This window comes from Palaemon carinicauda, chromosome 38 (genome assembly GCF_036898095.1).
Source record: "Palaemon carinicauda isolate YSFRI2023 chromosome 38, ASM3689809v2, whole genome shotgun sequence".
Classification (NCBI taxonomy): Eukaryota; Metazoa; Arthropoda; class Malacostraca; order Decapoda; family Palaemonidae; genus Palaemon; species Palaemon carinicauda.
Window position 1 is genome coordinate 38,008,002 of NC_090762.1, and position 17,956 is coordinate 38,025,957.

Genomic DNA, 17,956 nt, shown 5'->3' on the forward strand with positions numbered 1-17,956 from the left:
TCAGCAGTTCACCTTCAAGGAGTCCAGAATGTGACCGCGGACGCTCTATCCAGGGTTGCTCCGATAGAGTCAGAATGGTCCCTAGACGCAGGATCATTCTCCTTCATCTTGAGACAAGTCCCAGAACTGCAGATAGACCTCTTCGCGACGAAGGACAACAAGAAGCTGCCGAAATATGTGTCCCCATACGTGGACCCCTTGGCGGAAGCAGTAGATGCGATGTCCCTCGATTGGAACAGATGGTCCAGGATCTACCTGTTTCCCCCTCACAATCTGATGTTGAGGGTCCTCAACAAACTGAGATCCTTCAAGGGAGTAGCAGCAATAGTGGCCCACAAGTGGCCGAACAGTGTATGGTTCCCTCTAGCTCTGGAACTACGACTGAAGTTTCTATCACTCCCGGACCCAGTTCTGTCCCAGCAAGTCCAGAAGTCGACTGTCTACGCTTCATTACAGAAAACCCGAACCCTGCAGCTCATGATTTTCTCTCCCTAGCGGTGAAGAAACGGTTCGGAATCTCAAAAGATAGCATCGACTTCCTGGAAGAATACAAGTGTAAGTCTACTAGGAGGCAGTACGAATCTGCATGGAAGAAATGGGTAGCCTTTGTCAAAGACAAGAACCCACAAGAGATCTCTACAGAGTTCTGCCTATCCTTCTTCATTCACCTCCACGGACAGGGGCTGGCGGCTAACACAATTTCTACATGTAAGTCAGCTCTGACAAGACCCATTCTATATGCCTTCCAGGTAGACCTCGCTAACGAGATGTTTAATAAGATCCCGAAGGCCTGTGCTAGGCTTAGACCATCAGCTCCTCCAAAGCCTATTTCGTGGTCGTTAGACAAAGTCCTTCATTTTGCCTCATTACTGGATAATGAGGAATGTACATTGAAGGACCTGACTCAAAAAGTGATCTTCCTTTTTGCCCTTGCTTCTGGGGCCAGAGTTAGTGAGATTGTGGCCCTCTCGAGAGAGGAGGGCCGAGTTCAGTTCCTGGATGGGGGAGAACTGAACCTGTTTCCGGACCCTACGTTTCTCGCTAAGAACGAGTTGCCCACCAACAGGTGGGGTCCCTGGAGAATCTGCCCTCTGAAAGAAGATGCATCTCTATGTCCCGTAGAATGCCTAAAGGTCTATCTTCGTAGAACTTCAGACTTCCATGGGGGCCAACTATTCAGAGGAGAAACATCGGGCTCGAATTTATCTTTAAATCAGCTTAGGGCGAAAATTACATATTTTATTCGCAGAGCGGATCCTGACAGTTCACCCGCTGGTCATGATCCGAGGAAAGTTGCTTCATCCTTAAACTTCTTTAACTTCAAGGATTTTGAACACCTTCGTTCATACACTGGCTGGAAGTCTTCCAGGGTATTCTTTCGCCACTATGCTAAGCAAGTGGAGCAGCTAAAGAGGTCTGTGGTAGCAGTTGGTTGCGTCGTTAACCCTGCTGTTTAACTCTGCGAGGAACAGTGGAATCATTTGGGACTTTGATTCTTGGGTGAGTGGTTAGTTATATGCCTTGATATAACTAGTAGTGAAGGCTCTGAGAGCCCACAGTGACTGTTCCAGCGTTATGGTGATGGTAGCACAAGTACAGACAGGTGTGCCAAGCGTTTGCTAACGCTATTGTCAGCAAAGTAGTAACATGGACGTTAACTTTGATACCTGGGTATGTGGCAAGTGACATATTTGTTTTCTTTCAGATAACCATCCATCCATGCACTACGGTACTTGTGTAAATTGTTGGTCATCCACCTTTCATATGTACATATTTATGGTGACCATGTCTATTTATTGTTACTCAATAAACTTGTTCTCGGGAACCTTGCGTCTCCTTCACCTATATTGATTTCATGTTATTTGTTGAGCATTTAGCCTATGTATATTAATCGGGGATATCTATAATAGCCTATTCCTTAATGCAAAGCCTTGTTGCACTGGTTTATACTTTCCTTAGCATAAAGGACTCCACCCCTCTCTGAGGACGGTGGTGGCAGCAAGTTTAATCCTACGCAGATATAACCTTTTTGTCTAATTTTACTTCGACCAGGGTGTTGGTCGGGATTTTTCCCTTGGATGCTGTAGTCCCGTAAGACTAGGCTTTACTTCATATAGAGTGAGACCACTATATTGTACTGGCTGGCGAGTGATTCATACATAGGTATATGTACTCTTCGATCGTTTCTAGAGTCTAGTAGGACTCCTCCCTGTAGGGGGCAGGAAGCGCTTTCATGGCTTATGATTAGTGAAAAGATGTATAACGGTAACATCTTAGGTCTTTCAGTCGAGTTGACTAAGAAACATTCCTGAGGAGTACGGCACGTATTGAGAATCCACAGATACAGTAATGCTCTGGTATACTTCCATCAGGACGACATGGCTTGAGCCCAAAAAACGGATTTTGAGCGAAGCGAAAAATCTATTTTTGGGTAAGATAGCCATGTCGTCCTGATGGACCCGCCCTGTTCCTTTTCAAAAAAAAAAAAAAAAAAAGTGAAAAGGGTTGTAGGACCCCTCCCTACATACAGTATCTGTAGCACCTCGTGTATCGCTACAAGGAATACAGATGGCGCCGCAAGCGGCGCAGGGCACGCTTTCGAAACGGGGAGGAGAGATGCCTTACGAACGGCTCCCCCCTTTCTTATCGTTTTCGTTTTCTTGCCATTTGACCCCTACGAAGTGTTAACTCTATTCGGGGTATAGATTGCTATGAGGCGTGTCAAGAATACGTCCACTGATATTTACGATATCCCTAAGGTCTTTTTTAGGGATACTCGCTCCAGGAGTTAGAATTCTGGGTACCTGAAGGTAAATTCTCTGGGAATATCGCCGTAGTTGTAATATACCCTAGGAAGCTGCCTTTAAGGAACTTCCATCAGGACGACATGGCTATCTTACCCATAAATAGATTTTTCGCTTCGCTCAAAATCCGTTTTATAACCAGACAAGTGTATAATGTTGGAAAAGTACTGTAAAAAATTTGATGAAATGACATGCAAACGACCACACACCTATATTGAAATCACATGGCAATCTGTTCCAATTTGTTAACAAAATCAGGGTAAATTTCATATATTAAATTTTTCCAATCACTACTGGATGCATAATATTCTGGAATCTGTAGAAACATGAAACAATTATGTTCTTGTGAGATCAATATGATGTTTTATGGATTGATGTAAGAATGTGATATTGATCGAGGCATTAGCCATGTTTGAATGCATAGGGCGATCACTATCAACTCGAGCAATCAATATGGAATTCAGCAATCAATATGAACGTTTGTGGTTTGTTACATATAGGCATTTTGCAGTGATTGACAATCTGGCAAGGCAACACACCTGCTGACAGAATCAATGCACTCTATCTTAATAGGCGAAGCGGAAAACACCTTTATTATCGCCCACAGAAACGCCCCAAAAATCTCATTATTTAGTACTTACCTTTCAATATTGGATACATCTGTACGTTTTCCAGACTTTGGAAAGGTGAAAAAAGCTAATTACGGGTTCTTGGCTCTCGAATTGCTGCAATTTATAGCAGCACAGTACAGCGAATGGCTGTTAACTCTCGGCATGGTTTGGTCATCAAGTCACCGCAACTAAAACCAGATGGCGCTGCTGTGTATGGTGTGACAAAAACGCCATATGGAGAGGCAGAGATGACGCATCTATGGCTCCCTTAATCTATGGCGACACACTGGCAGCCGGCGGCCGGCAGCTATGATGACTGCCGGCAGCCGGTCGAACGATTGTCTGACGACATATCTTTCGCCGCCGGCCGACGGATACCGCCGAATGTCAGCGGCCTCCCGGCAGCCGGCGACCTACAACAGCAAATATTACTGTCAACAAAGAATGGGCTAGATGCTATGCAGTTTACAGTACAGTAATACCCTCTTTACATTAGTTCCAACTTGGTATTGCTTGTCCTTATAAAACAACAAAAATAAGATATATGTGTTGCTTTGCCTCTATATCTATAAGTTACGATGAAAATTGGCAAAATTTTATTTTCAATCCATTTATAAAATTAGTAAATACTGTACCGTAAATACCTGAATTAAAAAAAATTAATAGCACTGTTGTATACATAGCATAAACAGAAAATATGAAGGAAAACAAAGTATCTTTGACAACTTTATTTTGATATATTCCGAAAGCCTTCAGTACATTACAGGTTCTAGCATATAATTTTATCGTGACTGAAACTATGTTGGCTTTGTTTCTGTTAAATCGAATAATTACTGCACTAAATATATTAATTAAAGGGCTGTTAATTCTTAATTTAGAACTTGAAGATAAAAATGAAAGTTAGATAGAATATATTTCTTCTTATCAATAATACAAACCTTTTACCTTCAGTTAGAATAAAACATTGGCAAAGCTGGAATGGCCGTTGAAATGTTTAACGAGGTAGTAGTAGTAGCAGCTGGCGGGTGGCAGGACACCCACGCCCCTCTGCCAGGTACTGTAACCTTCACTTTGACTTCAGCTGCCATAGAGTAGTTATTATTATTATTATTATTATTGTTATTATAATTATTATAATTATTATTATTATTATTATTATTATTATTATTAGCTAAGCTACAACCCTAGTGGGAAAACAAGATGCCATAAGCCCAAGGGGTCCAATAAGGAAAAAGAGCCCAATGAGGAAAGGAAATAAGGAAATTAATAAACGATATGAGAAAAAATTAGCAGTAAAATATTTTAAAAACAGTAACAATATCAAAATAGTTGTACAGTACAATACTTCTTGGATTTCTTGTCTGGCTATTTTGATCTTATGCACTTTCTTTCAGCTTGAATAAATGGTCTTTTAGACAGCTGTGTTTAAGGGATATTAATGAAAGAAGCTAAGGATCTGCAGTGTTTCTTTATATCTATAGTTGTGTTAGAGTTTCCTGTGCTACCTGTCGTTATCCATCCCTTATCCCTGCAGGGCAGCATGATGCTGTTCTATCCCTTGTGTGTGCTGCTGTACGACAATGGCAGCAACATGAACCTAATGATGTTTTATTTTCCTACGATATCGCCTTTGATCCATCGTAAGATAAGTTCCTCCACCACTGAGTGTAAAAGGGAGGGGTGTCGCTGTTTTAATTTTCTTCAATGTTCGACTCTTGCTGAGAAATAAGTCATCGAACTACAGGACAACTGATCAGTCTGACTCTGGAGTCTCGGTCTGGTTGATAAACATGGTTTCATGGGAGAAACAGTGTTGTACCAAATCTGACCCATGGCAAGGCATTAAAATTCGAAGTACAAGGGCTCACGCCCCTGCTACCATTGCCAACCAAGTCTAGTAAAAGATGAGGCACAAATTCTGTTGGTCAGAACACTGAGCTTTGCTATCGTTCCTCTCCTGCCAAGGACATACCCCAGTCACATCAGTGACTCCTCCACATGTTCAAACTTCAAAGGTTGCCTCTAAGAGATCTTCTAAAGGTGTTTAGTCCTCTTATTACCTCCATGCACGGGATTACCTTTACATCCAGATTCATTGCCCGCACAAGATTATTTTGAAACACAATCATCGATGAGCACAAGCAGCTACACTCACGATCATCCACAACTGAGTAGCCACATGCACCTTCATCCACGAACACCATCTTCCATATGCACAAGCAGCCACACTCACAATCCTCTACATACTCATTTGTACACAAACGAGCAGTAACATGCACATTCATCCATGAACATGATCTTTAAAGCTCGTGAACTTTCACATGGACAAGCTACAGGAACACTAGAATCCATACACACGAGGCTTAACGTGCATGATTGTCTACACCCAAAGTCACCCATGTGCACAATCTTACTAGCTTTATGAGTCAGATCATCATGCAAACAATTTTTACTCATTACACTCCAGATTACTTCTGGTATCCAATCAGTCTGTTGAGTAGTCACTACGTGACTGTTCTTCTTATCTCGCCCACTTAAGTGACGAGAATACCCCTGACCGATCTCTCCATGCATACGAATGTATCTACTCAGGAGGAAAACCGTAGTACGAAAGAAGCGATAGGTTAGGTATCTGGAACGTTCTCTCTCCTGAGAATAAGTTTAGGTAAGCCTGGTTCGTGTATCTACCACGCTTGTCAGACTCTAGGCGATTGGACGCGTCATGCCTGTCTTAATGACTTTTGGATCACAGAACTTCTGGCATTTGCTTCCTACCAGCTTTCCCAGTACACAATATCAACGGAAGAGAAACCTATGATTGTTTTCATCAAATGTACTAGCTATAGAAATCTTCTATTCATGAATGCTGTAAATTTTTCGTGCTCTACCCCTTCGTGTTTTGTTTTCACAGGAAAGTTTTGATTGTGTGCTCCAGGCAAGGCAAGTTGCCCCATGCTTGTTCTTTTATATCATCATTTCCCATGAGATCAGCAGCGAGCCATTATTGGGAACCAGATGATTGCTAGCTATGAACGGGAATCGTATACAAATGGTAGCTGCAATCAAGAACCACGCGATCAAAACTTACTCTTGTTCTTCAGGTGATTTTCACCTTCAAGTCTCCAGGTAGGTAGTTTACCTGTGCCTTCCCATACTGCCCTAAAGAGGAGGAAGATGTCACTAAAGCACAACTGATCTGGCTGTCTATCGAGACTTTGATGGATTTTTCTGCATGGTTTCGTGGGTGGAGCAGTTCTGTACTGAAACCCAACTCCCTAGAGGGGATTTTAGTATGATGCATAGAAGCTCATGCTCCTGCTACAAAGCGATCGAGCACAAGCACTGTAGGTTAGGGCATGGGCAGCCGTCCTCGTCCCCCTCCTGCTTCGGAACGTTCCAAAGACACGTCAGTGACATTATCGCTTGAGATCTTACAGCGAGACAATAGGGCTCCTCAAACTATACTTTCACCCTCAGATAGCCATCCGTGACTGACTTTTCCTTGACACCAAGATCTTCCAACTCTGTCACATGCTAGGGATTGGAACAAGTTACTTCTCAAATCCAATATAAGCACTCGTATGAGCAATGAGATGCCACATCTTGCTTGCATGGTGGTTAGTAAGGATCCTCCCCAGCCAGCTGATGAGGGCCCTAGGGGATGAAAGATTCTTTGATGAAAGATTGAAATGATGTCATTGATAGGAATTATGTAACCATTACTTCGACTGGAAATGAGAAGGCAGATTTACTGGTAAAGAATGCTGCAGCTGAGTTGGTACCAAGGTATCCCATTTTTTGTGATGATTGTTTACCCAGCATTAAGAATTTGATTTATAATAATTGGCAACACCTTTGGGATAGTTTAGTTAAAAATAAGATTAGAGAAATAACTAATGTTATATCCCCTGGAAGTACTGTATATCATAATGCCCGAAAGTGGGAGACTACTTTTTGTCGTCTCCGCATTGTTCGCACTCGGTTGACGCATGAATTTCTGCTAACTGGTGAACACCAGCCATATTCCGTCAACTATTTGGCACCCTTGACAGTGAGGCATTTGTTGATGAAATGCCCCACTTATAGTACAGAAGGAAATAAATATATGTTTGAGGCTCAAAGTGAGGATGGCAGGTTCATCCTTGCCAAGATTCTAGGACATGATGTGTCGTACTATGCTAGCGGAATTTTTTATATTTATTTCAGAAGCAGGTCTTTGAATGCCATTTAACTTTTATAATGACATCTTTGTTTTTATGGTTTTAATTGAATATTCTTTTATTCTTTATTTATAATAAATGATATCGGCATCAATGACTTTAGATGTCAGGATGCCAGAAAACTTCAAATCAATCAACCAGTCAATCGACGTTGGCAACGTAGCTTAGCAAACATAGATAAAGTGGGAAACGGTTACAGCATGACCTTCTGAGTTAGTTAGCCTCTACCCCTCTTGCTCAATTGCTATTTTCATTTGATAAGGGTAGAAGAGACTCTTCTAGGAGGAGAACTCTCCAAAATCAAACTATGGTTCTCTAGTCTTTGGTAGTGCCATAATCTCTTGGGGTAGAGTTTTCTTGCTTGAAGGTACTTTCAGGTACATTATTCTATCAGTTTCCTTATATTAGTATCATGCTTTTCCATCTAGGGTTGTAGCTTAGCAAGTAATAATTATAATATTGGAACAGTAAATTTCCTCTCAAAGCAAAATGATAAGTGATAGTGATGAAGGAAATTTTCATCTTAACATTTCAGTGCTTTCAATGAATCTAGTGATGAACATGAGTCTCATATATCTTGATAAATCAGATAGGGATTTTGTGTCAGAAGATGAGGATAATAAAGAAACAGAAACTGATACAAGTGAGACAATACCAGTCGAAAGTGATCTTTCATCGGGTAGTGATGATGACTTTAGACTGTTGACGGAACCATTTAGCGATTCTAGAGGATGCTATCTCCCCACCTATGTGAATGATTTTGAAGATAACCATCCAGAAATTTGCATCACCACTTTCAACATCCCATGTAATTTCAAGAGTATATGAATGAACTAACAAACACACAGAATAATCCAATAATCCAGGAAAAAGTAATAAATCTCATGAGCAAAAAATGGAAAGATTTACAAATCGATAAAATGCACATATTTCTGACCTTTCAATTATTGATGGGAATAACAAAACTACCTTGAAGTTCTGATTACTGGAGTAAATCTTTGATTTGCACAGTACCACCTGTCTTTAGAGTTGTAATTAGCCATAACATATTCTCCCAAATCCTGCTATTTCTTTGATTTTCCTATCTAGATGCTCAGCCAAACCAGCCAATGTCAAGACTTGTTTTATAAATACATACATATACCAAGGCACTTCCCCCAATTTTGGGGGGTAGCCGACATCAAGCAAATGAAACAAAAAAGGGGGCGTCTCCTCTCTCTGTTCCTCCCAACCTGACATGGGACTCAACCGAGTTCGGCTGATACTGCTAGGGTGGCACAGCAAACCCTCCCACATTATCCATTACAGATGAAGCTTCATAATGCTGAATCCCCTACTGCTGCTACCTCCGCCTTCATCCAAGGCACCGGAGGAAGCACCAGGGCCTACTGGAACTGCGTCACAATCACTCGCCATTCATTCTTATTTCTGGCACGCTCTCTTGCCTCTCTCACATCTATCCTCCTATCACCCAGAGCTTCCTTCATTCCATCCATCCACCCAAACCTTGGCCTTCCTCTTGTACTTCTCCCATCAACTCTTGCATTCATCACCTTCTTTAGCAGACAGCCATTTTCCATTCTCTCAACATGGCCAAACCACCTCAACACATTCATATCCACTCTAGCTGCTAACTCATTTCTTACGCCCATTCTCACCCTCACTACTTCGTTCCTAACTCTATCTACTCGAGATACACCAGCCATACTCCTTAGACACTTCATCTCCAACACATTCAATTTCTGTCTCTCCATCACTTTCATTCCCCACAACTCCGATCCATACATCACAGTTGGTACAATCACTTTCTCATACAGAACTCTCTACATTCATGCCTAACCCTCTATATTTTACTACTCCCTTAACTGCCCCCAACACTTTGTATCCTTCATTCATTCTATGACGTACATCTGCATCCACTCCACCATTTGCTGCAACAACAGACCCCAAGTACTTAAACTCAAGTAACTCTCCTATCAACATGACATTCATCCTCGCACCACCTTCCCTTCTCGTACATCTCATAACCTTACTCTTACCCACATTAACTCTCAACTTCCTTCTCTCACACACCCTTCCAAATTCTGTCACTAATCGGCCAAACTTCTCTTCTGCGTCTGCAACCAGTACAGTATCATCCGCAAACAACAACTGATTTACCTCCCATTCATAGTCATTATCGTCTACCAGTTTCAATCCTCGTCCAAGCACTCGAGCATTCACCTCTCTCACCACTCCATCAACATACAAGTTAAATAACCACGGTGACATCACACATCCCTGTCTCAGTCCCACTCTCACCGGAAACCAATCGCTCACTTCATTTCCTATCCTACCACATGCTTTACTACCTTTGTAGAAACTTTTCACTGCTTGTAACAACCTTCCACCAACTCCATATAATCTCATCACATTCCACATTGCTTCCCTATCAACTCTATTATACGCTTTCTCCAGATCCATAAGCGCAACATACACATCCTTACCTTTTGCTAAATATTTCTCGCATATCTGCCTAACTGTAAAAATCTGATTCATACAACCCCTACCTCTTCTAAAACCACCCTGTACTTCTAAGATTGCATTCTCTGTTTTATCCTTAATCCTATTAGTCAGTACTCTACCATACACTTTTCCAACTACACTCAACAAACTAATACCCCTTGAATTACAACACTCATGAACATCTCCCTTACCCTTGTATAGTGGTACAATACACGCACAAACCCAATCTACTAGTACCATTGACAACACAAAACACATATTAAACAATCTCACCAACCATTCAAGTACAGTGAAATCCCCTTCCTTCAACATCTCAGCTCTCACACCATCCATACCAGATGCTTTTCCTACTCTCGTTTCATCTAGTGCTATCTTCACTTCCTCTAATGTAATCTCTCTCTCATTCTCATCTCCCATCTCCAGCAACTCAGCACCTGCAACAGCAATTATATCTGCCTCCCTATTATCCTCAACATTCAGTAAACTTTCAAAATATTCCGCCCATCTTTTCCTGCCTCCTCTCCTTTTAACAACCTTCCATTTCCATCTTTCACTGTCTCTTCAATTCTTGAACCAGCCTTCCTTACTCTCTTCACTTCTTTCCAAAACTACTTTTTATTCTCTTCATATGAATGACCCAATCCTTGACCCCACCTCAGGTCAGCTGCCTTCTTTGCCTCACTTACCTTGCGCTTTACTTCCACATTTTTCTCTCTATATCTTTCATGCTTCTCTACACTATTACTCTGCATAATTTGCTTTTTATCAGGGAAAATTTTGCTGTTGATTAGTCCTTTCTTTTATATAAAGGCAGACTTTGATATGTCAGTATATAAAGACAAAGAGGAAGCCTTTTGGGCTCAAATTATTTTTCCTATGTCCAAGTTTTAGAGAAGGAAGAGGTTATACATGGAATTTTTGTCATTATGCTACAACACTTGGTGAAATGGCAGTAGATCAGGATTTAGATATTTATGTAAATCTGAGCAAGTTTCAGTGTTCCTCGTGAATTCTTTGCTTCTCCATCGTCTGTTGAGAGGGAGCACATTTTTAGTATTGTAGGCAACATTTTCTCTCTCCATAGAAACAGGCTTACGTCAAGCAATTATTCAGTGGGCTGATATGAATGGATTTTAGTTTTCAACAAGAAAAATTGTTTTCTATTTCCATCATATTTGGGGATTACATCCAGACCTGGATATGCACATCAAAGGTTAACGGATCCCATGTGTAAGTGAAGCTAGACTGGGTGTAAAATTTATTCCTCAGCCAACCCAAGCCGATTAAAGACACCATGCTGGTATCAGATTGGCCACCAAAGCCTTTAAAACCTCCCTTATCCCAAGCCTCCTAGTTGATGCTGGAGAATTACCTTTAGTCCTTTACCGAAAGTCTTCTATTGTTTGGATTTGGCGTAGGTTGCAAAGACTTTCTAATTCTTTTGTGTATCAGACTGCAAACCTGGTAAGGCATTGTAGATACTTTGATTTGCACCCAAATTCTCCTCAACCTTATGGTTTTCAGGTAAAGCAATTGCTACATAGTCTTGATATAGCTAGAAGTAAAGGTGCTGCCATTGAAGATATCATCAACCCCTTCATGGAAATTACCATAGATATCTTTCTGTAAATATTTTTATGGTATCAAAAAGAATATAACTGACTTAGAAGCCAGGTCTCATTTCATGGAACATGTTGCATAACATATGGAATCGACTTCTATATATACAGATGGCTCCAAATCTGATGCTGGCGTTGGATTTGGAGTATATAATAATGCTTTTAATTATAGATCTGCACTTCCTCTAACATCTATATTTACTGCTGAACCATATGTCATACTAACCGCTATTAAAAAAATAGCATTAAAAGAAGAGGGCAATTTTACCATTTTTAGTGATGCAAGAAGTGTGCTACAAGCTTAAGAAGTTTTTAATTCCAGTAACCCTTTAGTTTTAAAGATTTTAGAGAGGCTTTTTATTATTGGACTGAGAGGTATAACAATTTGATTTTGTTGGGTTCCAGCACACATAGGTGTGTCTGGGAATGAGAAAGCAAATTTACTAGCAAAGAATGCTGCTGCTGAGTTCGTTACCAAGAAGGTATCCCATCATCTGGGATACCTTTATAATAATCGACAACAGCATTGGCATAATTTAGAAGGAAATGAAATGAGAGAAGTAATTAATTGTATACCTCTTTGGATGTATACCATGATGCCCTGAAAGTGTGAGACAACTGTTTGTCGTCTCCGCATTGGTCACACTCGGTTGACACATGAGTTTCTGATGACTAGGCAACATTAATAATATTGCAATAACTGTTTGGTACCCTTGACAGTGAGGCACTTGTTGACAGAATGCCCCACTTTTAGTACCTTAAGAAATAGATATCTGTTAGAGGCTCGAGGTAAGGATGGCAGGTTCATCCTTGCGAAGATTCTTGGACATGATGTGTTGTACCATGCTAGCGGTATTTCAAGATTTATTTCAGAAGCACGTCTTCTGAAAATTTTCAACTTTTATAAGGAAATCTTTACTTTTATTGTTTTGCATTGAATTTCCTTTTATTCTTCATCTATAAAAATTGATATCAGCATCAGTGACCTTACATGTCAGGATGCCTGAAAACTTTCAATCAATCAATCTCCCTGTGGAAAAGTGAGTGTGGTACTGAGAACCTTACCCTCAAGGAAGGGATACCAGACAGTATGCTCTTACTTAGTTTGTGAAGTAAAAGGAACGTACCAGTAATGTGCTTATCCTCAAGTAGACGGATCGGCACTTGGTACAGGAGTTCACACACCCACTACCTGTGTTTGGTTCTTATGAGATTGAGCACACACACACACTACTGGTAGGAATAAAGGGTGCGACCCTCTTTTCCCATCCTGGATGTTCGACTTCTCTTACTCTTCAGGATAGTGAGAAGCAGTATGCTGATACCTTCCCAATAAGGGGAAGTCATACCCTAATAGAAAGAAGTCATTGAAAAACAGGACAACTGATTGGGCCAAGTCCCACAAGGTATTGACCAATCCCTCAGCATTGTTTTATGGGAAGAGTAGTACAGTACTGTTCTAGAGAGCATCCAGCACTCATCCTGGGTGTCACCTGTTTCTTCTTTCCCTCCAGCTGATGTGAAGGAGAGTCATGCATAGAGGAGTTGTCTTGCTATTGAAACTAGTCTCGAGCCTTGGACAACTCTTAGAGTTGGGCTTTGACTAAGTCTTTCTGAGGCTGGAAAAAAAGGGATATTCTGTATTCCCTCATCTATCGCTGATAATTTGTTCTGCCCTCCCCCATGATAGGTAAAATTCCATGAAGTAACAACCCCCTATTTATTTTATTATTTATGTATATTTCAAACCTTTATTAATGTCATCCATATTAATATTAAACCATCCTCTTAAATAGTAAACATTTTCATATTTACTGTGTATAAGCACTTACAGTGAACATTATCAAAAGTTATCTAATCATAAAACAATTTTAATTTTACAATCTCTCTCTCTCTCTCTCTCTCTCTCTCTCTCTCTCTCTCTCTCTCTCTCTCTCTCTCTCTCTCTCTCTCTCTCTCTCTCTCTCTCTCTCTCTCTCTCTCTCTCTCTAAATTTCATTCAGAGGTTATGCAGTACAGACTATACAATACAGTACTGTATATGATAGTAGGTTTTAATTACCGTTCATACTTTTTCATGAGCAAGGAATGTATTAAGTCACTTTAAGGGGCAAATATCTGATATACGTCTGGTCTCTTGAAACCAATTAATGGCATAAGGCAGAGTACTCATGATTTTCACTAGAAATGTTATTAATGATTTATTCATGTAATTTAAGGTCAGATTCTTGTACGGAAAGTCGATGGATCTCTTTTACGAGGAATGATAGTGGAAACTGAAAGTTACCTTGGAGAAAATGATGTAGCTTCACACAGTTATAATGGAAAGAGAACCCCTCGAAATGAACCCATGTACATGGCACCAGGAACTTTATATGTCTACAGTATATATGGAATGTATTATTGCCTGAACATTTCAAGCCAAGGTAAGGGTCAAGTACAGTATTATATAAATTTTCATGTTGATATTTAAGAATTCTAACTAGACTGCTCCAGAATGATAAATTTGACTTTTCTTTTACTCCATACACATGCATCATCAGCTGTTTTCCTAACTTATTCACAAATGTTGCTATAAGAGAAACTTAAAATTATTTAGATGAAATATATCACAACAGCTCCATTCAAGATTCTTGCAGGAATTATCTGTGTAATATAGGGGCCCCCATCACTCACCATAAAGGATGAACCCCATGTCCATGTAGACATGAGGCACTTTTGACAAATTTTCCATGAAAATATTAAGAGAAAAGGTTTGGCTATCCTCCCCACTCTTGCCTGTACCACAGGTACATTAACAACATCTTTGTTATTGTGCAGACAGAAGAGGTAACCCAACTAAGCCTAATCCCTGAGAATGTTTCTAATCTCAAGTTTTCCTTTGAAAACTAAATCTGTGTTAAGCTTCCATTCCTTGCTCTGCTGATCATACATATGCAAAATACAGCAGATAAGCTACCACCATCTGCACAAAACTTTCAAACAAATTGGAAAAGAAAATCCTATCCCATTGCACAACTTTGAAGGGCTCACTCCAAGATATTGATAGGCTTATGAAATTTATTGTAAATACAGTAGATGGCACAATAACTGTCCTTATCTAAAAAAACCATAGGTCAATGGTATTGTAATCTTGACCAACACCATACGCAAGACAACTGCCAGTGAACATTAAGATGTTCTGTGATGCAATAATGTATGTTAATTTTAAGCAAGAAGAGAAGCCTATATGAAGCTTGACAAAAATAAATATTTAACAAAATACACCACCAAAACCAATTCATTGTTTTCTAAGAATTATGAGACAAAGAATTTAGTAATAAAAACTAAAAAAAAGTATGCCTACTTGTGTTCAAAATGTTCCTAGGTTTGTCATTCTTTTCTCTGTCAGACACTTGAGGCAGTGGTGATCTGGTACATGATACTGTGCTCTATAAGATATCTCTGAAAGGCCATTCAAAATGGTAGAATATAAAGTGGCTCTGAAGGTCCTCATGGTAATAAGTTTTATTATACAGTACCATATTGTAATCCTATCACGCCCTTGGCACATCGCTGATTTATGAATACAGGTAAATCTATACCGTGCAGTCCTCTTTATATTGCAGTTATTTTTACAAGAAATGGAAAACATTTCATTGATAGATAGTGCAAAGACTTATAATGGGTAAATAAGGCATATACTACTGTATGCAGCAGAACCATGTGCATTAGCAAGAAAAATAGGAGAGATTTTGATGATGCATGACCTTAGAAGATTTGATGCTGGATTACAATGGTAAAATCCTATTATGAATGAGGAATTAGTGAAAAGATGTGATTTTTAATAAAATTCCAGGTGTTCAAAGATTGAGATGTTTTTGACACAAAGGGATGAGGATCAGTTAGTAAGAAAAGCATTAGATATGGAGGTAGCAGGATTAAAAATGTGTAGCAGTTCCAGGAAATTGTGGAGTTGGAGATAGGAGAGAACCTAGAACAAATATAAGTTCAGAAAGATATACTACTAGACATGAGGAAATGTTGAGTTTTAAATTTCAGACTAACCCCATAGAGGGAAGAACAGATAAATTCTTGACCTTAAGTTTGTGCAGAAGCCTAAATATTTTTTATATCATACTTTCTATGCTATTGAAATCCTTTCCAATAATATACAGTATTGTTATATGAAATTAAAGTTTGGTAAAATTGCCACTTCCTTGATAGATTAATATACAAGTATGCTGTAATAAGTGAAGCATAAGTCAACAGTTTGTAAAACATTTCAGCATGAAATATGAAAATGGTTGTCCTGAGTGTATTTGGTGTATAACAATTATGTATTTTAATAGAATTTGCTTACTAACTACACTCTGCATCAATTCCATCTCTTGAATGTAGATCTGGGGTTGCTGAATCCCTTAGTAGAGATCTAGCTAAAATTAGTGCATAGCGCAAATTATGGGGCATGAAGTTGAATCCTTACAAAACTCAAATTATGATTGTAAGTAGGTCAAGGACAGTGGTTCAACATCTGGATCTCAACATTGATAATGTTCTTTAGCTCTGTATGACTCTAAAAATTTTAGGTGCGATTCTTGACAGCAAATTTACTTTGAGAAACACATTAGGTCTGTGTCTTCTTTCATTGCACAAATAATTGGCTTATTGAGAAAATCTTTTAAGGTTTTCAGTGATCAGTCTATTCTGAAGAGGTGTTTTAATTCTTTCATTCTACCTTGTTTCAAGTACTGTATTGTTCTTCTGTCTGGTCTTCAACTGCTGATTCTCATCTTCATTTGTTGGACAGAAACTTACGGTCTATTAGATTTCTTATTCCTGATCTTGATATTAATCTTTGGCACCGTCGTTGAATTAGTTCGTTATGCATGTTGCATAAGATTTTTCATAATTCTGATCATCCTTTACATTCAGCTCTTCCAGGTCAATTCATCCTGTTCATAATACTGGGTTTGCAGTTAATTCTAATAGTCAGGCCTTCTCCACCACGAGGCTCAATATTACACAGTATTCTAGAAGTTTTATCTTCCTAATCGGGTAGTTGAATCGGAAGTACTTCAAAAGTTCAAACTTGCAGCAAATGTTTTTATGTTGAACAGGTAGATGTAATGCTTTTTATAGTTTATATATGTAATACTGTATCTGTTTTGGTGTTGTTACTGTTTTTGAAATATTTTATTTTAATTGTTCATTATTTCTCATACCATTTATTTAGTTCTGTATTTCCTTTTGTCAATGGGCTATTTTTCCCTGTTGGAGCCCTTGGGCTTATAGCGTCTTGCTTTTCCAACTAGGGTTGTAGCTTAGCTAATAATAATAATAATAATAATAATAATAATAATAATAATAATGTCTTATTTTTCACTAATTCATCCCACAGGCGAAGGGTCATGTGTGTTGATCAGGTCACTAGAGCCTATAGAAGGAATAGATGAGATGATTGCTGGTCGATCTTTCAAGCGTACTTCTAAATCTCGGCCATTAAAAGAACATGAACTCTGTAATGGCCCATCTAAACTCTGTCTGGCTTTGAATATAACAAAGGTAATTTTTTCTAAATTTTAATCTAAAATTTCTTTTGTTGTGTTTAACGCTGAAATTTATTTTATGTAAATGAGAATGGAGTCAAGTATCAGTAGGCCTACAGTAATACATCAGTTTACGAGTATAACTGAATACTTTACGTACAATTCATATCTTGAAATTTCAAATTGATATACAAGCATTGTACCATTTCTCAAGCAAAAATGTCCCTCTATATGCGCATTGGTTGTGGACAAATACTAGCGAGACTGGCATGAAATCAGTCAATCTTTGCCCTTATGCCACACTTGCGGTTTTCATGGCATGTCCATATGATTTTTACCCCATTTTAAAAAAAAAGATAAAAGCTGTCGTCTCTAGATAGGTTCCTTGTCAAATTTGAATGTAAGTGTGAAAAATCAAAGATGACAGGTGTCCATAAAGCATAAATTAAGTAATTCAGTTAGCGATAGCGAATGCCATTTAAAGGTCGCTCATGAATGGCAGAGGCAAGGGACAGTGATATTGCCCTAGCAATCAGGACAATGCCTTAGAGACTGATCATATATTATATGATCAGCACCCAAGCCTCCTCTCCACCCAAGCTAGGACCAGGGAGAGCCAGGCAGTGGCTGCTGTTGACTCAGCAGATAGACCTATAGGCTCCCCCAAAC

General features: G+C 39.4%; 1 protein-coding gene across 1 annotated transcript in view; it reads left to right on the forward strand.

Annotated features, from left to right (window-relative positions):
• Positions 1 to 17,956, forward strand: part of LOC137630563 (uncharacterized) — a 196,618-nt gene that overhangs the window by 98,965 nt on the left and 79,697 nt on the right. The window contains exons 3-4 of the mRNA XM_068362097.1: positions 13,979 to 14,185; positions 17,140 to 17,303. Coding sequence (XP_068218198.1) covers positions 13,979 to 14,185; positions 17,140 to 17,303 — 371 coding nt within the window. The remainder of the gene's footprint in view (positions 1 to 13,978; positions 14,186 to 17,139; positions 17,304 to 17,956) is intronic.